This window comes from Bos indicus x Bos taurus, chromosome 24 (assembly GCF_003369695.1).
Source record: "Bos indicus x Bos taurus breed Angus x Brahman F1 hybrid chromosome 24, Bos_hybrid_MaternalHap_v2.0, whole genome shotgun sequence".
NCBI classification, from domain to species: Eukaryota; Metazoa; Chordata; class Mammalia; order Artiodactyla; family Bovidae; genus Bos; species Bos indicus x Bos taurus.
In genome coordinates this window covers 58,406,903-58,432,096 of record NC_040099.1, presented here as the reverse complement: position 1 = coordinate 58,432,096, position 25,194 = coordinate 58,406,903, and the positions used below count along the sequence as shown (strand labels likewise).

At 49.3% G+C, this 25,194-nt stretch overlaps 1 protein-coding gene across 1 annotated transcript; it reads left to right on the top strand.

Moving 5' to 3' along the window:
* Positions 1-1,574: 1,574 nt before the first annotated feature.
* On the top strand, positions 1,575-24,670 carry CPLX4 (complexin 4). The gene is made up of 3 exons (XM_027525985.1): positions 1,575-1,871; positions 9,649-9,736; positions 23,843-24,670. The coding sequence occupies exons 1-3, from the start codon at positions 1,705-1,707 to the stop codon at positions 24,068-24,070; spliced, it is 483 nt and encodes a 160-aa protein (XP_027381786.1). The 5' UTR covers positions 1,575-1,704; the 3' UTR covers positions 24,071-24,670.
* Positions 24,671-25,194: the final 524 nt, after the last annotated feature.

Genomic DNA, 25,194 nt, shown 5'->3' with positions numbered 1-25,194 from the left:
TTGCTTTTAGAGATTGTCCTTTTTCAGAAATAAGGAGAAACAACAGAAACAGATTATGGCTTTTCCTTTGCATAAAGTTCTGTAATACTTTACTAGTAAGTCTCCTCAATGGAGATGAAAAGCAGTTTATTATAAATAATAATTTAGGAGTCATGGCTTGAATGTATTACGTCCCAAGCAACACACCTTAAAAGTGGAAGTGGAATTAAGTATGAAAGCACATTCTCAATCGAACACCAAGAAAAGTTTCTTACTTCACCCTAAATGTTAATTTTTAAAACAGACCATTTTAGCAACATTTTAGGTTAGTAAAATGAAGAACATCTTAAAATACATAAAACAAGCATTTTAGGCAAAGATCCAGTATATATGGTTGTGCACAGTCTGAGGGAGAGTCATCTATTTCCTGAAACGGCTCATGCCTGTGGATAAAACAATGAGCATAGCTTACAAATAGGCTGTATCTCTCCCCTCCTCCCCAGCGGCTCTTGGAGTGCTTTAATTAGAAAGATAGTAAGGTAGATTAAAGTCTTAGCCATGCTCAAATTCCTCCCTTGACCTGGAGGAAACCACAGCCGATGAGAATCTGCTATTAACCAAACACTGTTGAAAGTTTTCTCCAGATACACTAGTGAGTTTAAACACAGCACCCAGGAAGTGACTGCGTTTAAGAGGAAAAAAGTGTGAAAGTGTTAGTCACTCAGTGGTATCCGACTCTGCAACCGCATGGAGTGCAGCCCACCAGCTTCCTCTGTCCATGAAATTCAGGCAAGAATACTGGAGTGGGTAGCCATTCCCTTCTCCAGGGGATCTTGACCCAGAGAAGGAACCTGGGTGTCCTGCGATGCAGGCTGATTCTCCACTATGTGAGCTACTAGGGAAGAGGAAAATACCCAGTCCCCACCGATGACCTGACTTACCCATGTTCTTACCTTCTGGGTCAGAGCTTTGCAAGTGTCCAGCACATTGTTTCCATGCAGAAGTGTAACCTTTCAGTGCAGGAACAAGCTAGGCTGATCTTCCAGGTGCAAGTGAAAGACCCTCTGGCTTGCCCTTCACACTTGCCCTGGTTGGGTATTTGTGTCCAGGACCCAGTAACCGCTGAAACAGCATAGGATTCAAGCAAACCAAAACACAAATCCTTACATAGTCCTGAGAGTCCAGTGGGATAAAATGATGGATCAAAGGATTATTTTTGCTAAATAAAGCATTTTAGGTTTTGCATCTCATGGGACTCAGTTCTCAACAGGATGTTGTCCTCATGGGCTAGAATTTGGAACCGCACCACAGTCATATAATCAGTCACCTCCAATTCATTTAATTGAAACAACCCTTGATGAAGCCCTACTGCACTTATAATTTAAACCTTAGAAATGGGAGAGGGATGGATAATGTGAAGGATTCTTTTTTCCCCCTCTGAAATTAGCTTAGTGTACTAATTCAGAAAGTAGTTGGTTGCATCTGATTGCATGCCTCGGTAATCAGAGCCATCTGCCTCTCTGTGCTAAGGAGTTGACCTCTTTAATCCAGCTTAGAGCCCGCAAACCACTCCTCGATATCATTATGCCCTTGAATAGATGAGGCTGCGCAGAGTCCTCTGCTTTTCAACGTGTTGCTATCACTGAAAATACTTGGGGATTTTGTGATTTATTTCTGTTGAGTTTTCTCGGAGTGTTTGGTTTTCTTTCTCTGGGGGCAGACACAATGGCTTTCCTTATGAAAACTATGATAAGTAACCAGGTGAAGAATTTAGGACTCGGTGGCGGGTCTGAAGAAAAAAAAGAAGAAGGAGGAGCGTCTGACCCCGCAGCCGCTCAAGGGATGAGTCGAGAGGAGTATGAGGAGTACCAGAAGCAGATCATCGAGGAAAAGTGAGTGCACGCAGCTCGGGCTCCCTGTTAGAGCAGAAGGCAGCTCCCTGAGCCCCGCTGTCCGGCGCCCCCTCCCCCTCCCGCCCTTCAGAGGCCTTTCCTAGGCCGTCTCCTCTAACCTCAGGGAAGTCTGTCCTGCTAAAAACTGAACCAGTTCCTAGCATCAGCAGCTACTCTGTCTTGTGTGAATGAAAATGAAAAACGCTATAAACAAATCTACATGTCATCCTTAAAAGCAGCTGAAACTTTCTGATCCGGGCACATTTTAATTGACCTCAGTTGTTCAAATGCAAAATTGGGCACCTGAATATTTTTACAGTCATCTGGAAATTCACCCTTAGGTGAGTGCAGAAAGCTTTCAAACCAGGAATTCAGACTTTGCGCCTGGAAGGGGGCCTAAAAGAGCATAGAGTACAATGTTCTTGAACTTAAATGTGTGGGGGAAAAAAAAAAGCCTGGAAAATACAACATGACAATTATGTCGTAAGACTTGGCTTCTCAAAAGACTGAATAGATATGCGGACTGCCTATTATGAAAACTTTAAAAGTTGCAGACAAGTCGAGCAGTATAAAGAATGGCCACGTGACCTGTGGCCTGAAATGGGCAGTTGGCGTTTCATCACGTTTGCTTACAGATGATTGGTTGAAGGACAGATGATTGATTGATAGATAAAATAGGTACCGAGAACCACTTTTAAAGTAAATTACAGACGTCCTGATAGTTTACCCCTGCACACTTTGCCTATATAACTCCAAAAGATAAGGACGTTCTTCTGGCTATATATAAACTGTGATAAAAGTAAAACATTAGTAACATTTCAGTTGGGTATTACGGAATGTGAATATTACCAATTTTTAACTACTGAAGACTGATCTTTAAGTGTAATCTATATTTAATTTTTTAAAGTTTTAAGTAGAATTTAAGAGTTTTAATAATCAAATCAACTGAGTATTGAAGCATCAGTCTTGAAGTTAAAAGTTAACCGTATGTTACAAAAGGTTTTTTTTGTTTTTGTTTTTTTTGCCACTGTGGCTGTTTTGCTAATAATTACATGATAATTGCCTAGGTCTTATTGCTAAAATGATTAAAGGAGAAAGGGTTGATGACCTGGAGGAACCTAAGGAAGCTGAAATCTTCCATTTAGTGGGAACCTTGTCTATTGTATTTTTTCCTGAAAGCAACTGTGGCTTATAAAACTACCTCGAATGTACTGTACTTGGCTTTGCAGTAAATTTAAGGTCTGTTTTTGTTTTTTTTTAATGCAACTGCAAAAATAATGTGGGTGCTAAAATAATACGCAAAAAAAGGCAGCATTCCTTGAATACTGGCCAGTTTTGCCTATGGTGTGTTAAAAAAAAAAGCGGAAGCAGAAAACTAGCATCAGATGTTCCCAGCTCAAGGGGACCAATAAAAAGAAAAGGGTCAGAAATATAGACTACACATCTGATATTAAAATATCACTTAATGTGTCCCAGTAATAAATCTGGTCACAGACATGACATCTGTTTGATTAATGTCATAGTTTTACTTAATTTTATATCTGGACAGATCAGAAACCAAAATAGTCAAATGGTATCATCAGTCAGTTTTCACCCACTACTCAGCTCTGTGTGTGTGTGTGTGTGATACGTTTGTTTGATCACCCAATTAAAGCAACGGTAGCAGGACAGCGAGGCTGACCTGCTTGCACGGCAGGAGGCAGGACGTCCAGTCCACTGTGAGTTTCCAAGAGCTTATCGCCTAGAATACAAAACAAAGAGGCAGACATCAGGGAACTGTGCTCCGTATTTTGTAATAACCTATAAGGGGAAAGACTCTGAAAAAGAATATATATAAAGGGCTCCCCAGATGGCACAGTGGTAAAGAACCCATCTGCCAGTGGAGGAAACTCAAGAGATGGGTTCGATCCCTGGCTTGGAAAGATCCCCTAGAAGAGGAGGTGGCAACCCAGTCCAGTATTCTTGCCTGGAAAATTCCATGGACAGAGGAGCCTGGTGGGCTATAGTTCATGGGGTCGCAAAAGGGTCAGACACAACTGAGCACACACACACACACACACACACACGTATATATAAGGCAGAACCACTGTGCTGTACACCCAAAACTAACGCATTGTAAATCAGCTGTACTTCAATAGAAAAAAACTTTGAAATGTATAATTTGGAGCAACTATTACAATGAAAAAATTAGGCATCAAAAATGGTTCACACAAGTTACGTCTAGAGACAGCTACACATGTCATAATATATATAATAATTAGAATGAGTATTAGCAAATAAAAGCCTCCTTAACTTGTCCTCATCACTTTAGGAAAGTTGTGGGATTGACGTTACTAATAGTAAATCAAACACTACTCAGCAATGCTCTCCACGGCACGTTCGTTTTTACTTTATTTCCATGCTCAGATTCCACACGCACACCGGCCCGCCCCCGCTGCCATATTGGTAACATTAGTACTGAAAGCGGTCTATACCTAAATAGAATATTTGGAAAGTTCTAAATAAAACAACCTGTTGATCCCTCCATTTCTCTCCATTATATGAAAATGTCCCCTTGGTTATGATACAGCAATGGCTATGGCATCACTTGTAACTGGAACCTTGATGTGCATCACAGGCTTAAGCATAAAAACTAAAATTATGAAGCATCTAGGAAAAAAAAAAATATTTTTGCACCTTGGAAGCAGGCAGAAATTTCTTAAACATAACCCTGAAATCAGTGACCATAAAATTTTGAAATGAGGAATTAGACATTATCAAAGTTAAAAACATGCACTGCAACTAGAGAAATACAAAAAGACTTGTACAAAGAAGTTCCTAGTAGCTTCATTCACGAGAGCGCAAACTAGGAAATAATCCAAGTGTTCATCAACAGAATAAATAAACGAATGAGATCTACTCATACAGTAGAATACACTCAGTAATGAAAACAAATGAGATCTATTCATACAGTAGAATACACTCAGTAATGAAAAGGAACAAACCCCTGGTAAGCAAAACAAGCTGGATAAATCCCCAGTTTTTTTATGCTGAGTGAAAGAAGAATTACACAGAAGAATGCATAGCGTGTGGTTACATGTGTATGAAGTTCTAGAACAGGCAAACCCAACCTATGGTGGGAAAAAGACAGTGATGGCCTCTAGGACTGGGAGCAGGCATCGATCGAGAGCGGGATGAGGGCATTTTCTCAGCTGATAGTAATGTTTTTTACACCTCAATCAAGGTTTGGTTTACACAGTAAAAACAGAAGCAAGAGAAGAGAAAAAAAATGTATGTATGTACACACAGATATATGTGAGATTTATCACAAGGAGCCAATGTTCACGTGGCTGTGGAAGCTGGGAAGTCCCACCATCTGCCATCTCCAACCCAGGGAAGTAGGTGGTGTGGTTCTCAGAACTGGAGGGTTCTCGGAGCAAGAGGAGATCACTGTCTCAGCTCAGCAGGCAGGCAGGGGGCCTTTTTGTTGATTCAAAGCCTCCGTGGATTCCACAAGCACCCCCTGCCCCACACACGCACATCGAGGAGGGCCTTCTGTTTCACTCCGTCCACCATCCACAGACTCCAATGCTCATCTCATCTAGAAACAGCCTCCCAAACACACTCAGAAATGATGTTTAACCAGGACACCCTGTGTCCCAGTTGAGCTGACACACGAAGTTAACCATCACAGTCCATTTAAGGTCTGTGCATTTAATAGCATGCAACATTTTAATTCAAAAGAAAAGGAGCCCCAATACTTTGGCCACCTGATGTGAAGAGCCGACTCACTGGAAAAGATCCTGATGCTGGGAGAGATTGAGGGCAGAAGCGGAAGGGGATGACAGAGGATGAGATGGTTGGATGGCATCATCAACTCAAGGGACATGAATTTGAGCAAACTCCGGGAGATGGTGAAGGACAGCCTGGCATGCCACAGCCCATGGGGTTGCAGTTGGACATGACTTAGCTACTGAGCAACAACAACAAATAAACAGATATGTAATTGGAGTTATGGTATGCACATTGAAGTGTTTGGGGGAAGAGAGTACTGATGTCAACAACTTTGAAATGCATCAGAAAATATGATGGATAAATGAATGGAGAGAAAAATGGAGAGAGAGGGCTAGGTAAGTGACATTTTCTAAAACGTATAGGAAGATGCCAGTAGTAGAATATAAATGGTGAATATATGCGTGTCAACTGTAAAATTGCTTCAACTTTTCTGTACACTTGAATCTTTTTATAGTAAAATATTGATGTTGGGGGAGATCGGCTTCTGCCCATGCCCCCAGGTCTCTGAGCTCTTCAAGCTCTTTCCCTAAATAAGAAGACTGAGTCCAGGGTTCTCTTATGCCTCCTCCAGGCCTGACCTTTTGCAGAGGGAAATGAGTTCAAAGAGTGTCCAAAGCCAGGCCCCAGTGATGAGCAGTTTAATGTGACACCTTCAGAGCCAACCCTTCCTTCAGCCAGGCTTCTGTGTAATGATTCCAGAACTTGGAGTTAAGAAATAGAAATCAACGGAGCCACCTGAAAACAGGATATTTATTTTAAGGCAAATTATGTAGTTCAGGGAGGAGGGCATGGCTACCCATTCTAGCATGCTTGCCTGGAGAATCCCATGGACAGAGGAACCTGGTGGGCTGCAGTCCACGGGGTCACAAAGAGTCAGACACAACTGAGTGACTTAGCATATCATAGCATGTAGTTCAGTGGCAAAGAATCCACCTGCAATGCAGGAGACTCAGGTTGGATCCTCAGGTTGGATCCCTGGGTCGGGAAGATCCCCTTGAGAAGGGAATGGCAACCCACTCCAGTGCTCTTGCCTGGAAAATCCCATGGACAGACCACAGGATCACAAAGAGTCGGAAATGACTGAACAAATAACATGCTTCTTGCAAAGATGCTTCACCAGACCCATTGCAGACATGCCCCCAGGCCTCGTGGGCCGAACCAGGACCAGAGCGTCACTGGGAGTCACGGGCCTTCATTTGATCCCTGGCCGCCCGTCCTCCTCCATGTGTCTGCTTTGTCCTTTCAGGGCAGTCAGCCCTCTGCTCCTCTGTTACCCAAACCACCCGTGAGGATGGGCAGCCGACATTCTCTGAGCTCACTGTTAACAAATCCAGCCACACTGCAAGTCTCTGACTTGCTCCGTCCCAAACCCAAATTCTCAGAGAAGAAATTCCACTTACCCAGCTTGGTCCAGTCCTGTACAGCTAGAGGGCAGGGCCACATATATAAAGGTTCCTGTTGTTGTCGTTGAGTCGCTCAGTCCCATCTGACTCTTTGCGACCCCATGGACTGCAGCCCACCAGGCTCCTCTGTCCATTGGATTCTCCAGGCAAGAATACAGGGGTGGGTTGCCATTCCCTTCTCCAGGGGATCTTCTCAACCCAGGGATCAAACCCACGTCTTCTGCAATGGCAGGTGGATTCTTTACCACTGAGCCACCAGGGAAGCCCGTATGAAAAAGCAGCCTCTAGCAACGTGCTTCCTTGGGCAGCTAGGAGAAGACATGGTTCAAGGGAGCTTCACCGACATCCTCAAAGGTGTTTACTTCTCTCTGGATCATCAAGAACAAGGGAGCCCACTTCCAACAGCAAATCACAAGTCCAATTAGGCCATCCACAGAGCGTTCTGAAAATCCACACCCGACCCTGTGTGAGTGACCCCTTCACCCAGGGAAGGGACAGCTGTACCTAAATTGGGGCTTAACAGGTTGACAGTGAAGGGAAATAGCTTTATATTATATCCCCAAATCCTGTCTGCCTCCAAACGGCCCCCCGTCCTGGCTGCTGCAGCTCTGTTTAGCTTGCATAAGAATCGCTCAGGCCGTTTGTTAAAAATGTCACTTCTCAATGGCAGGGCCATGATGGAAGCAGGGAGACCATTTAAATGGCCAATGCGGCCTCTAATCAAGTGGCCCAAGTGGTAGAGAAACGTGGACAGAGCACGTTTGCTGTTTCCATGGTATGCAGTAAAGGAGACGGCCGCGTCTGAGAGGAGCCAGATTTAAACCGCGGTGAGAAAAATGGATCTTCCAGCCAGTGATGTGCCTAGCTGACCCACGGCATCCGGCAGTGACCCATCAAAGTTAATCGCATGTATCTCTCCCCAGTGTCTCCCCAGTATCAGTGACATCAAGTTGATAGTACTAGTTTGAAGTCCGCCTCAGTGGAAGTATTGACACCACGGAACCTGGTGGGTGCCTCAGAGCTTCTCTCCCCAGAAAGCTGGTTGTGATACATTAGCCAGTACACCACTACTTCCAGCTCTTTTTGATAATTCGGGACTAGAAACCTATTTTAAAAATCACTGCATAAGATATGCTATGAAGATAAGAATCACTGCATGAGATACGGTATGGACTGATGGATGTTCATAAGGCTGCTATGGTTAGAATGGAAGGGGTGGTTCTGAGAGACACTGGAAGAAGTCTGCACGACCTGGTTTATAGACGCTGACAGCAGAAAGGGAGGAGCGGATGCTTCTCCCTGGACTAAGGCGCCATTTCCAGAGCACGTCTCTTTGGCAGGGTCACAGAGAGAACTTTTCGCAGTTGGATTCCCTGTCATTTATATTTTACATGTCCCTGTTCAGCTGTTAAGGATTTCAAGTGCTTTTTTTTTTTTTAATTCCACATTATTGTAGCTTAGAATTCTGATCCCCATTTATTGATGGAATTAAATGAATTGAATAATGACTGAATCTCCAAGTCTCAGTCACTGAGCGTAACTGTTTTGCAAAAACACAGCTCTGCAGAGATCTGGAGAAGAACATCCTTTAAAACACAAAATTAGATCTCTCACTTTCAGAATCTTGCAGAATCAAGGCAGCATGGGTGGAGACCGAACCTGGCCTTAAATAGATATGTGGAAAGTCCATGTAAGGGTTTCTAAAAGGATGTCAGGAAAGGAAATGGAAGGAGATGCCAAGGGTTTGCTCCAAACATTTTTGTTCCATAAAAATAAGTGTTCTGTAGAATTTAAAACTTATGTGCCAAGTACAAATTATTATGTATAAAATAAGCTATAAGGATATATTGTACAAAATAGGGAACACAGCCAATATGTTAATTATGATCATTATAAATGGAAGATAACCTTTAAAAATTGTGGGGAAAAAAGAGGGAGGAAGAATTCCCTGGCAGTCCAACACTTAGGACTCTGAACTTCCTGTGCAAGGGGCCCAGGTCCGATCCCTGGTTGGGGAACTAAGATTTCCTATGCTGAGTGACACAGCTCAAAAAAACTTTTTTAAATAAAATAAAAGTAATAAATTGCTATATTGTATATCTGTGACATATAGTATTGTACAGCAACTATATTTCAATGTTTTAAATTCTAGAAATAAATAAAACTTACATCCCCAAAGTAATTCTCAACATCCTCTGTTATCAGTTTATACACCTAGCATTTCAGAAGCACTAAATGTGTCAGCCCCTAAACAATATAATAAAATAAGAAACGAAATGATTTTGAAAACGTAGCTTCTCTCCATGATGCGGACAGGCTGGGAAGCTGCCCGTTGGGAAGCACTCACAGTGACTCTGACGTCTGAGCTCCCAGGTGGGGTGAGAGGAACACGGTGAGGTCAGCTCTGCACCAGGGGTGGTCCCCCCGCCTCTCCCGAGCCGCATCAGAAGGCTCGCAGAACCGACGTGTCTGGGAATTCGGGTCTGTACTCAGTCGTGATCAGTGGGAACTCAGAGGGTGTGGCCCTGTGTCTGGCTCCTCTGAGCAGGGCTGGAGTAGCCAGTGGTCTCATGTCCTCTGATCCTTTCTTTCACTTTCAGGATGGAAAGAGATGCTGCGTTTACACAAAAAAAGGCTGAGAGGGCGTGCCTCAGAGTTCACCTCAGAGAAAAGTACAGACTCCCAAAGGTGAGACTCTTAACACAATAAACATGCAGTCATTTTTTACATAATAAGAAACGCAGAGTGTTGGATTATCAGCAAGGGTCACACTCAGAAGGCTGTGTGTGTGTATATATACATATATAAATATATATATAAATACATACATATTTTATGTCTTAATCATAATTGGGGCTTCCCTGGTGGCTGAGCTAGTAAAGCAGATCTTCCTGGGTTGGGAAGATCCCCTGAAGAAGGGAAAGGCTGCCCACTCCAGTATTCTGGCCTGGATAGTTCCATGGACTGTATAGTCCATGGGGTCGCAAAGAGTCGGACACGACTGAGTGACTTTCACTTAATCATAATCGAGGTATTTGATATAGTGAAAAGAGCATTGAATTAGTTCATAAAAACTAGATTCCAGGCACTTAACTTCTATGAACTTCCATTTCCTCCCAACAAAATGGAGTAATACCTGTTTATGTAAATATATTCAAGGACTATAGAATATCTGTGTATGCGCAATGAGAATAACGGTCATTGCAGCCGACATTTACTGAGCTCTTCTAAGTGCCAGGCACTGCTCTCAAGTTCTTTGCATAGATAAATCCATTCAGTCCTCACCACAGTCTTAGAAGGTGTGTTCTTAGAGGAAACAGATGGAAAGAGAGTGACTACCGTCCCGCTAAGGGACGCGCACACAGACACACACAGACACTCCATCAGCTGGTTGTGTGTCTTCCAGAAAGATGGGGTATTTTAAGGATATATACATACATATTTGTTGTTGTTGAGGATATATTTTTGACAACTGTTCTGTGGTTCGGTGAGGATGTAAGGAGAACTGGGTTTGAGTCCTGGCTCTGACATCAGCAATCTCAGATGGCTTCTTAATACATCTCAGCCTCCTTTTCCTCGTCTATAACACGAGGGCAGCGACACGTACTTCCTGACACGTACTTTCTTCGTCTGAAATCATAAGACAAATCAAGTGCCTGACTAGTGGAAAGAGCTCCGTGGGTGATCGCTCTTACGGCTGTTACTATCTCTACACACAAAAGCCTTATTTCTTGATAATAACAACGGTGAGTCACTGAGGTGAGTCAACAACTTAAGAACTAGAGGTCTCTAAACCGAAAACAGTAGGGCTTCCCGGGGGCTCAGGCAGTAAAGAACCTGCCTGCAGTGCGGGAGAGCCAATTTCGACCCCTGGGTCAGGAAGAGACCCTGGAGAAGGAAATGGCAACCCACTCCCGTGTTCTTGCCTGGAAAATCCCATGGATGGGGGAGCCTGGCAGGCTACAGTCCGTGGGGTTGCAAAGAGTCACGACTGAGCAACTTCACTTTCTTTCACTTAAACTGAAAATATCTGCCCTTTGATTGTTTTTTTAATGGTGAGCTGGTGGTCTTGCTCACCCAAATCCTCAGGGGTGGACAACCTCCTTTGCAAAATGTTTGATGCGCTTCAGAGAATAAAATAATTCCTAGATCTCTAAGCTTGGTTTGTTTCTTTGGCACAAGAGCCTTTCCAACAGAAACTATGGAAGGAGGGGAGAACTAGAGCCACGTAATACATAGATCCGTATCCTCCCTGCAGTGGCAGTGACTTTACTCAGCATAGGCTGCCTGCCTGCCAAGTCGCTTCAGTCACGTCCAGCTCTTTGCCGCCCTGTAGCCCACCAGGCTCCTCTGTCCATTCTCCAGGCAAGAATACAGGAGTGGGTTGCCATGCCCTCCTCCAGAGGATCTTCCTGACCCAGGGATTGAACCCACGAAGCTTATGTCTTCTCCACTGGCAAACAGGTTTGTTAACAGTAGCACCACATCTAACTCCTGCTCCCCGAAGCCACCGAGAGGAGGCAGGACCACAGGCAGTCGATACACTATGAACAGCGGAGCCAGTAACTTGGCTGCCTGGGTTACGAATGCCCATGAACCCATTCTTCTATAGCTGGTTCAAATGCACAACACATATGAGACCCCCTCCTGATTTTTTCATAGACCCCGAAAGAGACCTTCGAGTTTGTCTAAGAGTCCAAGCCATGGCCTCACTTCAGACATGAGAAGACTGCAGCCAAGGTGGGAGTGGGGTGGGGGTGCTCAGGGACTTTGCAAAACCCCACAGCTGTGGAGTGACAGAACCAGGATTGGATCTCGGGCCTCTCAGACCTGAAAAAGAGCATCCTACCCACAAAGGGATTTGAACACAGCTCCACCTGGTCTCAAGGTCTCTGCTCTTTCCACTCTTCACGTTTGAGGCGTTCTGAAAGTTTTAGAGCTGTCTGGAATTCCACGTGGTTTAAAACTGCCCTGCCCCTTCTGGGACAGCGTGCCCTGCTCCTATTTCAGCGAAGCATCTCAGAATCTGTCCTCCAAAGACCTGGGCCCGTCGCTTTCCCCGCTGCTCTGTCAGCTGATGGCTTGACGGGAGACCGTGAGCACAGACAAAACTCCGGTACAACCCGAGTAAACAGTGATAGCGGCTCCTGAAAGCGCTCCCCACGTCATCCTGCGCCGTGGAGTTCACTCTCTGGTGGGGGTCTCCCTGAGGGCGCCCATGTGTCGTGGCTTTGTGTGTGTGTTAGTCGCTCAGCCTTGTCCAACTATAGTCTGCCAGGCTCCTCTGTCCGTGATTCTCCAGGCAAGAACACTGGCGTGCATTGCCATTTCCTTCTCCAAGGGATCTTCCTGGCCCAGGGATCGAACCCAGGTCTCCTGCATTGCAGGCAGATGCTTTCCTTCTGAGCTACTAGGGAAGCCCATGGCTGGATGGTGTCAAAATGGATTCTACATCTGATGCTTCAAGAATTTGCCGCAATAACACAACGGCCTGCTTTTTTGGTCAGCACCTGGAAACTCTATCTAACCTCAGGTGCACTGTTCATAAAAATGGTGATTAGGACTCACCTGGAAACTCTATCTAACCTCAGGTGCGCTGTTCATAAAAATGGTGATTAGGGCTCACCTGGTGGGCAGTGGATAAGAATCTGCCTGCCGGTGCACAGGACCCAGGTTCGATCCCTGGGCGGGGAAGATCCCACATGCTGTGGACTCAACAAGAGAAGGCACAGCAAGGAGAAGCCCGCCCACAGCAGCAAAGGGTAGCTCCTGTTGCCGTAGCTAGAGAACGTCCTTGCGAAGCATCGAAGACCTAACACAGCCCAAAATAAACAAACAAAATAAATACATTTTGAAAACAGTAACTAATAGGAAGAACGCCATCAAGGATCGGCCGGGTCATATTCCGTCCAGTCCAGATCTCCCCAGCCATGAGTGACACCCCTGCCTCCGCGCAGGCCTTGGGCTTGGAGGGCAGCCCGCCGCGCCCCCTCCTCCTTGAGAGGCCGTCACAGGCTCTTGACGCCGGCGCGGGGGCAGGACCCCGGGTCCTTCCGTCTTCCCGGTGTCCCCAGCCGCAGCCGCGGGGCAATGTCCCCAGGCCGCCCCAGCAGAACCGCCCCTCGGTGGGTCTCAGTTCTTCCCTGGGGACTGCGCACTCTAGGAGGGTCAGTGCGGGTGGCCAGGAGCGACTTCCAGAGGGGGGCTTGTTTTTTGCAGTGCACTCTGTTGATATTAAGGATCGCACAGCGCATGTTGCGCTGCAGTGGCTGATGTGCTAGCAGGCATGGGAAGGACGCTGGGCCCTGCTGGATTGCTGGGTGGGGGGCAGGAAGGGGCCACATCTTCGAGGCCCGTGGGTGGGCATGGTAGGGAGCTGAGCCGCTGTCTCCGCAGCCACCGGGGTGCTGGCCGAGAAATCTTGAAACAGCTGGCTGTCATTGAGGAAGTGTTGAAGGAATTGGAATTTTCAGCTGCGAGAGGAGACAACTTTGAGGAAACGATGGCCATGGGGGAGAGTCATTTCCCAGGCCTTGAAAGTCTTTGCATCAAGTCAGCCTCTTGAGGGGGGCTACAGGCTCGTATGGAACCATCCATCAGTTAGCTCATAGGGCTTGCTTTGATTATTCAGAAGAATCTGCATGGTGGACCCTTTAGAAAGAACCTTCTGAGAACCACAAGGGGAATATAGGTGGTGGGTTTTCCTCTCCTAGATGCCCCATAAGGAGCCCTGGAAAGCCAGGCAGTGCCCGTGGGTGTCACTGAAGTGGGGAAAGGAGATGGCCATGGTGCTGTGTATGGTGAACCGGAGGGGAAGGGATGAGGGGCCGGCGTGTCGGGAATGGGCCCTCGCAGCAGCCCAGACCGGCTAAGGGAGGCCTGGGCCAGCGCAGGGACAGAACAACAGGTTCTCGAGTCGTTGCCCGCAGCCCTTCATGGGGCTTGCCATCCTGATTACTGCACTAATGAGAACTTGAGACCAGAACACAGAAGCCTAACATGTCTAAACAGTGCTGGCCAGAGAGCGCGGCTCACCAGGGCCTTACCCGGCTCCTGAGCACAACCTTCCCTCCCCTTGGAGTTTGCAGAACCCTCAGTCCCGGGCCGTCTCATAAAATCCATGTTGGGTAAACAGCCGGACTAACAGTATTAACAGCCCACAGGGGGTTGGACATGCTCACTGGGTCCTCCCCGCTAACGAGGGGGGGACCCCTGGGGGCCTCATTCACGGTTCCCCGGGGTCACTCCCAGCGGTTACATAACCAGCACGAGGCGGTCCTGGGCCCGAACCCTCGCCCAGGCCCAACAAGAGCAGATTCGAGGGAAATGTCCTCCCAGGAGCTGTCGGGTCTGATGAGGATAACTCCGTCACATTCTGGAATTAGAACTGTATTTTTGAAAGAAATCATTTGGCCAGTGTTTGCTGCAAAAAAGAGTTCTAGTCGACTGCTGACCGGGGGAAGGAAAATTCGGTCTCTGAGAGGAGCAGTGGAGCCCTCACGCCCGCCAAACCACACACGCCTCCCTTCCGGGTTTTCTGCTCATCGTCAGTATAGCCTCGTTGGTCAGACCCTCATCTTCTGATGACCCCTGTCTATTGCAGTCATCGCAGGAGTCAAATGAGTGCGGTCATCAAATCGCAATAACTGGACATGTATGTAGAAGAGTATATTTGCCGTGTCCCCACCCTTGAAAGCCTCCCCACCACCCCCATCTCATCCCCCTACGCCAGGTCATCACAGGACGTTCACGTCCACACATACGTCGGTTTCCTCTGCTTTTCAAATGCCAGGTCGTTAGGGGACTTCATCGGCCTGAAGTAACCCACGACCTCATGTTAGACTTGAGTCCTGTTCCACCCAGTGTCCTGTCCTGGGTCTTCAGTGCTTTCTCCCCACTGGCCTCTCCATTGTAAAGGAGGTCAAGTCTCTCCAACTAAAGCAAACAGCACTTTGAGTGAACGTGGCTTTCTAGGCATCTTCCTAAATGAGCGGTTCCCGCTGCTCTGCCGAAGCCTTCCTCCTGAGGATGCTCTGAGGTCGGTCTCGCTGCAGTAGACAGTCCCGCTGTTCCATCAGGGCCCCCTTCCTGGAGCGGTCCTTCCCGGGGCAGAGCCTTCCTCCTGAGGATGCTCTGAGGTCGGTCTCGCTGCAGTAGACGGTCCTGCTGTTCCGTCCGGGCCCTCTTCCTGGAGCGGTCCTTCCCAGGGCAGAGCCTTCCTCACCCCGTCTCACTCAGCGCTTCCTCCCTGAAGCCCTCTCTCTCTCAGCCTCTCAGCACCACCCTCCTCATTCTGCTCTGTAACCTGTCTCTCCTCTCTTCCCAGGGTTACCTCCCCGGTCTGCCCCCAGGTTTCTGAATATCCCCGGGTGCTCCCCCCACCGTCTTCTCTTTGTCCCTCACGCTGTCACGCTCTCCCCTAATGGCAGCATCTCCTGTGGCCTTCAGCTGCCACCTAGATGTGTGCTGCTGACCCTCCAGCCTCTACCTCCTTCCTACACCTTCTCCTAAAGGTCACCATCGCGTCCACCTCTCCTCGGGCACCTCCAGCTCAGACCCAGAAATGTCTTTCCCTGCTCCTGCAGGATCCACCTCCGCCACGGCCCCCAACCCACACCGCCCCCAGGCTCACCCTCCAGGTCCTTCCTCCTCCAGCCCCGCACAGAGCGATCAGCAGGCGACAGCCGTTCCACCCGCTGCTGCTGCTGCTGCTAAGTCGCTTCACTCGTGTCTGACTCTGTGTGACCCCATGGACTGCAGCCCACCAGGCTCCTCCGTCCGTGGGATTTTCCAGGCAAGAACACTGGAGTGGGGTGCCATTGCCTTCTCTGCATTCCACCTCCTAATCGTTCTCAACTCCTCCCCAAGTGCAGGGCTCAGCACTTCTCAGCAACTTGACTACACTACCTCTTGTGTGTGCATTAAGTCTCTTCAGTCGTGTCTAACTCTTTTCGAGCCTATGGACTGTAGCCCACCAGGCTCCTCTGTCCATGGGATTCTCTAGGCAAGAATACTGGAGTGGGTTGCCATTTACAATACCTCTTAAGTAGTTTTTTTGATTGTGTCTTGCTCCCCTCAAAATTGCAGAGTGAGGTTTCCAAGATGCAAACAGATTCTGTTCTTCCCCTTTTAAAAAAAAAAAAAAAGGCTTCCGATGACTTTTTAGGGTAGAGTCCAGCCTCCTGGCCTGCACACCTTGAGTTGGCTCCCAGCTGCCCAGCCTCACCTCTTGGGGCCCCTCACCTGGACTAGCTCCTCCTCCCACCTCACGTCCCCTACACCCTGCTCCCTGTGACCCCTTTCCTTCCTGGAAGACGTTGCTCTACTGCTGCTTCTTCCAGAACCTTCCATGATCTCCCCACTCTCCAGGTCCCCTGTGCTTCCATAGTGCCTGAGTGCATGTCTCGCCTGCCATTTTTCTACTCTGAATCCTCTCACCTGCTGGACTGTGTGCTTCTTAACAAAGCGGCTGAGGTTTCCGTCTTTGTCATCGGGGCCTTGCATGGTGTCTGACATGGAGAGGCTGCACACACACACACACATGCACACACACACATACACATGCGCATACTACACAGAGACATACACACACACACATATGCACCTACTGCACACACAGACGTACATATGCACATACTACACACAGAGACACACGTGCACACACATGCACACGTGCACACACTACACACAGAGACACACACATCCATACATACATACACGCGTACTGCACACACAGAGACACACATACATATGCACATACCACATACACATGCACACAGACACACGCACCGATCACACAGATATACACAGACACACACATAAACACCCCCACACACAACAGTCTTGCTGAATGATCAGTGTTAGTCGGGGAAAAAAGAAAAACAAAAGCACACCCAAAGAACGAAGTATCAAAATCAGCAGAAGGGATCCATCTGCCACAAGAGTTAAATTACAATCAGTTTTCACGAAAAGAACAAGTCTGGATTCGACATTATGATTCCTTATAAAATACAAAGATTACTTTAGCTCATAATTAGGATGTCATATTTTCTCAAGCAGAGGAAGTCATAAATAAAGCCATGAGGTTTTTTTTCCCCTAAAAACAAAGGTGCCCCCCCTCTCCTAGCCAATTCAAAATGTATATGTAAGTCAAGCCAAATTAATAAGAGAAAACAGCTCCACAATGAGCGCTAATCCTATTAACAGAATTGTCAATCTCGGTTAGTCATTGAAAAATAACGTCGGGCCCCCCGCGGAGCCGGCGCTTTCCTTACACCTGGTGTTTGTCTGCGGTATTAAGGGCATCGCTCGCTCTGAGCAAAGATGAAGACAGAAGAAAATCTAGCAGGAAGGCTTCTTTCAACATTCTACACTGACAGCGCAAGCTGCCTCTTAAAGGCAGAGACGATTCTGCGACCCTCTCTCTGCCTGCCTTCTTCAGACCAGGCGCTCTTGGGGCTGCCCTGCAGGGTCCCAGGCACTAAAACGCCCGCCTTGAGCAGCTCTTTCCGGCGGCGGCAGCTCGGAGGCCCTCCGGGGCCCGCTAGGGGCCGTCCCTCCCGCTCCTCCCCTGCCGGCCCGGTTCTGTTTGCTGCTTCTGCTCCTGCCCTGGGAAGGTCCTCGGGGCCCTGGGAAGGGGGGAAACGGCCATCGGCTTTGCATGTGCCACCTTCTCACTTACCCCTCACGGCCACCCTGGAAGGGAGGGAGGCCTCATTTCCCCTGCTTGGATAAGAACAGCAGCTCAGACGGGGTGCCGGGATTCCCGAGGTCACACAGCTGGTAAATGGCAAGACCCCAAGGCGATCTGACTCACCAGCCGGGTTTTCCTACCAGACCCAGCAGCAGGGCTGGGCTCTCCTTCCCTAACAAGCAGAAGGACATCGAGCAAGCCTCTTCACCTCCCAGGACCTCGGTTTCCACATCTGTAGAGGAGAGGCTTGGACAAGTGACCTCTAGGAACGTCTCGAGTCCCCCTGGAAAGTCTGCACACAGGAGAGCAGCGTGAGACGCACACAGTGGGGGAAGTCTCGCACCTCGCGAAGCCCCTGTGCGCACTCGCTCAATCAGCGTCGGAAACTGGCGGCTCTTTTCAGAGTCACAGCCTCTGCCTCGCTCCTTCAGGAGCTAAAGGGGGAAAGACCGTGCGGTGTAGCAGAAGCTGACGCTAGCAAGCCCTGACAGGGTCTCAACACCTCTCACGCATTAGAATCACCCAGGAAGCTTCTAATTTTTAAAAAGTTTTAAAAACACACACACTTTTTTTTGAGGTGGACCATCTTTTAAAGTCTTTATTGAATTTGTTACAATATTGTTTCTGTTTTCTGTTTTGGTGGTGAGGCATGGAGAATCTTAATTCCCCAACCAGGGGTCAAACTGGCACTCCGTGCATTGGAAAGTGAGCTCTTAACCACTGGACTGCCAGGGAAGTCCCAGGAAAGCTTTTTAAAAATTCTGTTGCCTGGATCCCTGCCCCAGACTGTGCCTATGTGCGTGCTCAGCCGTGTCCAGCTCTTTTGCGACCCCATGAGCTATAGCCCACCTGGCTCCTCTGTCCGTGGGATTTTCCCAGACAAGAATACTGGAGTGTGTTGCCATTTCCTCCTCCAAGGGATCCTCTCGACCCAGGGATCAAAGCTGTGCCTCTTGCTTGGCAGGTAGATTCTTTACCACTGAGCCACTGGCGTAAGTCCAAAGTCAGATCTTCTTGTTGATGTTGTTGCATTGCTCAGTCATGTCCGACCCTTCGAGACCCCGTGGACTGCAGCACACCAGGCTCCCCTGTCCTTCACATCTCCTGGAGTTTGCTCACACTCACATCTATATCATTCTGGTGCGTGTCTGCATATCAAGCTTGACTGGCTGGACTCTAAGTGGGAACACTCAACTTTTTGGCGATATAACCATGTGAAATAGTTGATCACCATATTTCCATTTTGATACCAGATGAGGACCAGTTCACCAAGATGAGGAAGAAGGAAGTCTGAATCCAGGATCATGCTTACCCTTCAGCGAAAGGTCAGAACCAGTCAGAGGAGTAACAAGGGCAGGAGGCAGTGCTATTTAAATAATGGGGCATTCAGCCCTGGCAATTAGGATTATAAACCTGGTTAAAAGGCAAGAGATTACGACTGATTCTGGTCAGCCAGCCTAAAAATAATTAGTTCTTAACTGCATTAAACAATATCCCATATTGATGAGATTTCTAGAAATGAGAAGACTTCTGAAACAGGACCCTGAAGAATGAAGGCAGCCTGTGCGTTCCTCTGTATATGCCAGCTCACTTGGCGCCCTTCTCATTCATTCATTCACTCGTTCGTTCACCTGTCAGGGGTTCTCAGCATCAGACTTCCGAGCCTGTGCTGGGGCTGGTTCATGTCAGCTGTACCTGCACTTGGGCTCACGGCGTGTGGTGAAGCATGGACGCCTTTCCTTGATGCATGCATTCTGTCAAAATATTCCTGGCGTTCCCAACCTGGAGCAGCAAAGTCAGGACAAGACACCCATTGCTTGGATTGCAGAGGAGTCCCTCTCAGCAGGGCACTTTGTCGTGCAAGGGGAGGCAATCCCAGGGTCGTGTATGAGTCCCATGTGGGTGAGTGCACGCTCAGTCTCTCAGTCGGGTCCGACTCTTTGTGACTCCATGGACTGTAGCCCCAGTGTAACCCTCCAGGCTCCTCTGTTCATGGAATTTTCCAAGCAAGAATATCGGTGGTGGTGGTGGTTTAGTTGCTAAGTCGTATCTGACTCTTTGAGACCCCATGGACTGTAGCCCACCAGGCTCCTCTCTCCGTGGGATTCTCCAGGCAAGAGTACTGGAGTGGTTGCCGTTTCTTTCTCCAGGGAAACTTCCCGACCCAGGGATTGAACCCAGGTCTCCTGTGTCTCTCACTGCACTGGCAGTTGGATTCTTTCCCACTGAGCTTGTGTGTGGCCTGGGCGGGTGCCACTCCTCCTCCGGGGGGGATCTTCCCGACTCAGGGATGAACCGTGTCTCTTACGTCTCTCGCATCAGTAGGCGGGCTCTTTACCAGTATCTGGGAAGCCCCAGGCTGGGAACCATATACACGAGGCTCCCGTGGACGGGTGGGAACAGGGGTTGGGGGGCAGACAGAAGTGCAGGTCACAAGCCGGGCACCTCGGTCAGTCTTCACCCTCTGGTCCCCATGTGCATTGGGTTGGGCCTGACAAGAGGTAAGGGGAGCTGGGTGCTCTGGGTCATTTTCTCCCAGAATTGTGTCTAGTGCTGAAAGGGAAATGAACAGGCCCAGTTTGCTAGGAAAGCCGAGGCTCTGGAATGAAGGTAGGTAGGGGCACTCCCAGGCCAGAGGTGAGGGGCGGGAGAGTGAGGCCTCCTTCTGATGGGATGAGCACCATGTGGAAGGCCAAGGCCTTTCAGGGCAATTCAGCTCCCCCACCCCCGGCTTTACCTCTGAGGGTCATTACATTTAGGAATAGCCATCTTTAACTGCTTAATACATTCCAAATTATTCAGTCATCATTTAATTTATCTTCTATAGAATTACGAAAGTTATGTCGGTTCATCACCCAGTCGTGAGTGGCTCTTTTCGACCCAATGGATTGTAGCCCGCCCAGCTCCCCTGTCCATGGGATTCTCCAGGCAAGAACAGTGGAGCTGGGTTGCCATTCCCTTTTCCAGGGCATTTTCCTGACCCAGGGATCGAATACTGGTCTCCTGCACTGCAGGCAGATTCTTTACCATCTGAGCTAGCAAGGAGGCAAATAACATAAACCCAATTTATAAATAAGGAAATAAGTTCAGAGAAGGGATATTAGGTGCCCAAGGTCACACAGCCTGTATGTGGTGGAGGTAACCTTCACGCTCAGGTGTCTGATCTTCAAGCCAACCCTTGACCTCTAGGCAGCCCCTATGGGAGTGGGAACGTAAACACGTCAGGAGCTATGAAACAGCTTGTTTACAGTCAAGAGGGCCTGCACGTTCAGTCGTCGTCCCTGACAACAGGCTCCTGGAGTCTTGTCTGTGACAACATGCCAGATACTCGCTGGGTTCCGAGACTTAGAGATGAGTGAGTTACAGCCCCCTGTCTTCAAGAGAGGTAGGGTGGGGCTTCTTAAACTTTGACAAGCAGCAGAATCACCAGGAGGGCTCGCTAAACCACAGATGGCTCAGCCAGGCCCCACGGCTTCTGAATCAGCAGGTCAGGGAGAGGGCCAAGAACCCTCGTGTCTAACAAGGTTCCGGGGGATGCCGCTTCGGCCGGCCTCGGGAGCCCACTTTGAGAACTGCTAGGGTAGATGTGGTGGTGACCCAGATCCCCTCTGTGAGTCGGGGGGCACAGTGGACCCTCTTGGCTCTTCCTTCCCTGGGTCAGGCAAAGTGAAAGTGAAAGTCACTCAGTCACGTCCGACTCTTTCCGACCCCATGGACTATACAGCCCATGGAATTCTCCAGCCCATAAGACTGGAGTGGGTAGCCTTTCCCTTCTCCAGGGGATCGTCCCAACCCAGGGATGGAACCCAGGCCTCCCTCATTGCAGGCTGATTCTTTACCAGCTGAGCCACAAGGGCCAGGGGAAGGAGGTGAAAATAAACCCGAGTCGGTCCGCAGCTGCAGAAGCTGCACTCTGAGCAGCCTGGAGAACAGGGGTTGGGGAGCGCCCTCCTGAGGGCATCTGGCAGCTCAGGGCACCAGTGAGCTGGCCCCCTGGCCCCGCCAGCCGCCTATTCCCCCAGCCTGTCCAGGTTCCAACCTGGTGACAAGCACAGAGAACTTCTTACCACCTGGAGGGGTGTAGATGCTGAAATTCCCAGGAATGCCTTTACAGATTGTATATGTTTTATTTCAAGTGGGCAGGGGCCCGGCATGGCATTTAGGTAAGCTGAGAATTCAGGCTGCCCCCTGCTTTTCCCCTTCTTCCTGCAAAAAATGCCCAGAGGACCGTCCACAAGGGAGGCACCCTCGAGGGCAGGTGAATACAAAATAAATAGAAACGGAGGCTTGGCCGGGAGCCCCTGGGGATTAACTAACTAATTAATCCCCACACCAGTTTGACGAGGAACTAATTGATCTGTTAAGCGCTTTGAGGGGCCAAGGCCTGGCCAAGTGCACGGGAAGCTTCTGTTACCTGGGAAGCTGACACTGAGAGCCGTCCTCCCAGGCTTCCAGGGAGAGTCAGGGCGAGGGATGTGCCCCCCAAAAGCCTCCTTCCCCTTGGCATCAGAAGTCTGCATTCCGAGGAGCGGGGAGAAAGCACAGAAGTAAGCATGGAGCGGGAGCTCTGGGGAGGGCGGGGCAGGTAACCCAGAAGTTCCGTGTTGGAAGGTGAGTCTCCAAGCTCCATGACCATGTATGGGTCTCTGTTAGTCGCTCAGTCGTGTCCATCTCTTTGTGACCCATGGACTGTAGCCCACCAGGCTCCTCTGTCCATGGAATTCTCCAGACAAGAATACTGGAGAGGGTTGCCATTTCCTTCTCCAGGGCATCTTCCCGACCCGGCGATCAAACCTGGGTCTCCTGCATTGGCAGGTGGATTCTTTATCGTCTGAGCCACCGAGGAAGCCCCTTTTGATCTTCTGTGTCCCCCAAAGCCCAGTTTGCCCCATGTTACAACCTGATCTCAGAAAATTATATCTGAGAGCAGCCATCTAAGAAAAGAAAGGACCCTTGCCTTTCGCAGAAAAATGTGTCCTGTAGATTATTCTTTGTTATAGAACAGAGGGCTCTGCAGCCTAAGAGTAAAGACAAATTCAGAGACCATGCAGCAGGAACTAAGCGGCTCAGAACAGCCACGCCTAGGACCACGGGAGAAAATTGTAAGGCAGTAGCAGTGAACAAGGCTAGCCCGGGGGTGCTGCGTTGGAGTCCTGGTGTGAACGATTCACTCAATAAACAGGTGGTGTGCGCCAGACTTGTTTCTAGGCATCAAGGATGTAAAGCTGAATTTGAGCCGCTTCTGTATCTGGTAGAAGGGAGGGAAGGGGTGATGGTTAACCGGGAGTTGCCCCTAAAGAGTGATGGCTGGATGGAGAGAGCCTGCTCTGGCCCTATGAGCCCAACAGCCCCCCACCCCAGAGTGGGCTCAGCTTGGGCCACTGAGTCATAGTCTGGGGCTGATGGAAAACAAAGCGTGCAGAGCAGCCCTAAGGCAGAGTTGGTCAAGCTTTTTGGGTATCAGCAGGACAGACAGGGAGTCTGAAAATGCAGATTGCTGGACCCCAGCCTGGAGTTTCTGATCCAGTAGGTCTGGGGTAATTTGAGAATTTGTGCGTCTAACACATTCCCAAATGATGCTAATACTGCCTGGTACAGGGACCACGCTTTCATGTTTTTAATTAATTAGCTAATTTTGGCTGTGCTGGGCCTCCCCATCTGTGTGTGGGTTTTCTCTAGTTGTGGCGAGTAGGGCTCCTCTCCCTTGTAGCGTGAAGGCTTCACTGCGGCACCATGTCTTGTGGGCTCTACAGAAAGGGGTTGGTAGTCATGACACACGCATGGGCTCTTCCCAGACCAGAGTGCCCTGCACTGGCAGGCCAATTCTTAACCCCTGGACCTCCAAAGAAGCTCCTCACACTTTGAGAACCACAGTGCTAGAAGCTTCTGAGAGCCACGTGCAGAGAGATGGGGCATCTCAGCTGGGACGTCCGGCCTCTGCAGCTGGTACCAGACCCAGGTTCTGCTGTGAGACGGCCAAGTGTATCGTTCCCGGCATCCCTTCTCAGCAGACCTCGAGCTCCCTGCTGTGGCCAGGGTTGGTTGGTTGGTTGGTTTTAGAAGGGTTTTTCCTCTATCTCCTTGTTTGTTTTTCTGCACAGAGTGAGATGGATGAGAACCAGATCCAGATGGCTGGAGACGATGTGGATTTGCCCGAAGACCTCCGGAAAATGGTAGATGAAGATCAAGAAGAGGAAGAAGACAAGGATTCTATCCTTGGGCAGCTACAGAACCTTCAGAACATGGACTTGGACGCCATCAAAGAGAAAGCCCAGGCCACCTTCTCGGAAATCAAGCAGACGGCGGAGCAGAAGTGCGCTGTGATGTGAGGCGGGCGGGCGCTGAGGAGGCCCAGTCGAGGCGGAAGCGACCGCTCTCCTGGGAGGCGCTTCCAGCAGCATCGACGTTAGCGTAGTGAGCGGTTAAGAAAACCGTGAGGAAACTCGCAACCAACATGTAGAGGACACCTCGGTTGCTCTAAACGTTCCTGGTAGCGCCCCTGGCAGCGGGAATCACGCTGTCCTTTTAGTTGTGAATGTGATGAAGCCTGAGCTTTTCAGCTGTGAATGAGGCAGAACACGCATCTGCTTAACGGTCTGTAGGACGGCCAGGAAGAAACAAAAGCAAACCGTGTTTCATCTCCGACTTTCTGCAGACAGGACAAGGGCCTGACTCTGTCCAACCATTAAGCAGGACTCCGGGTCCCTTCAGAGAAAGACGTGGAAGGTCAGGGTGCCCCCCGGAGCCCAGACTGCAGGCTAAGGGCCGTCAGAGATCACACCACCTCTGTCTCCAGGATGCCGTTGATGCTTCTCATGGATGCTTGCACGAAGCCGAAGGGCAGGGATGGGGGAGGAGACGAGAGAGGAGGCAGAGAGGAGACCTGGCCGGCGTTTGCACCGCAGATCACCCTTCCAGAAGGGTGGGAAGAATGGATTTGGGTGGAGGTGGGAGGCTGGGGAGAGGGGCGGCTTAGAGGCGGGGTGGGGGGCCGTGGGGAGCACCTGGAACGGCCAGCCCTGGTCCAGTATTCGGTGTCAGCTCCTCTTGGCTGACCTTGGTAACAGCACCGGACCGTGAGGGTGGACAAACAGCACGGAGACCTTAAATCCGCCCGTGTGGGTGTCTCTCTCATCCTCTTCTCCTCTCTGGCCCCTCTCCCCATCTTCCCTGCTTTTTCTTTCCTGTCCCTCAGACACTCACCTCACTCCCTCACACTGTCTTCCAACAAACTGTGCTGTCCTTCTCTGCCACAGTCCTCCAGGCTACAGTCAACCCTCATATCCACAGACCCGGGACCCAGACATATGGAGGGATGACTGTCCTATGCCGGGTTATACAAGGGACCTAAGCATCCTTGAATGCTGTGTTCGCGGCAGGTTCTAGAATCCTTGGCAGACATCCAGGAACGACTGTATACATGGATTTTTTCTTTTTTTGCCTAACATTTGCT

Excerpts from the sequence above, each read along its gene's own strand:
- CPLX4 (XM_027525985.1), top strand. The coding sequence starts at position 1,705 with ATGGCTTTCCTTATGAAAACTATGATAAGTAACCAGGTGAAGAATTTA. Across the intron at positions 1,872-9,648 it reads AAGCAGATCATCGAGGAAAA|GATGGAAAGAGATGCTGCGT; the intron begins GTGAGTGCACGC and ends TTTCACTTTCAG. Across the intron at positions 9,737-23,842 it reads AAAAGTACAGACTCCCAAAG|AGTGAGATGGATGAGAACCA; the intron begins GTGAGACTCTTA and ends TTTTCTGCACAG.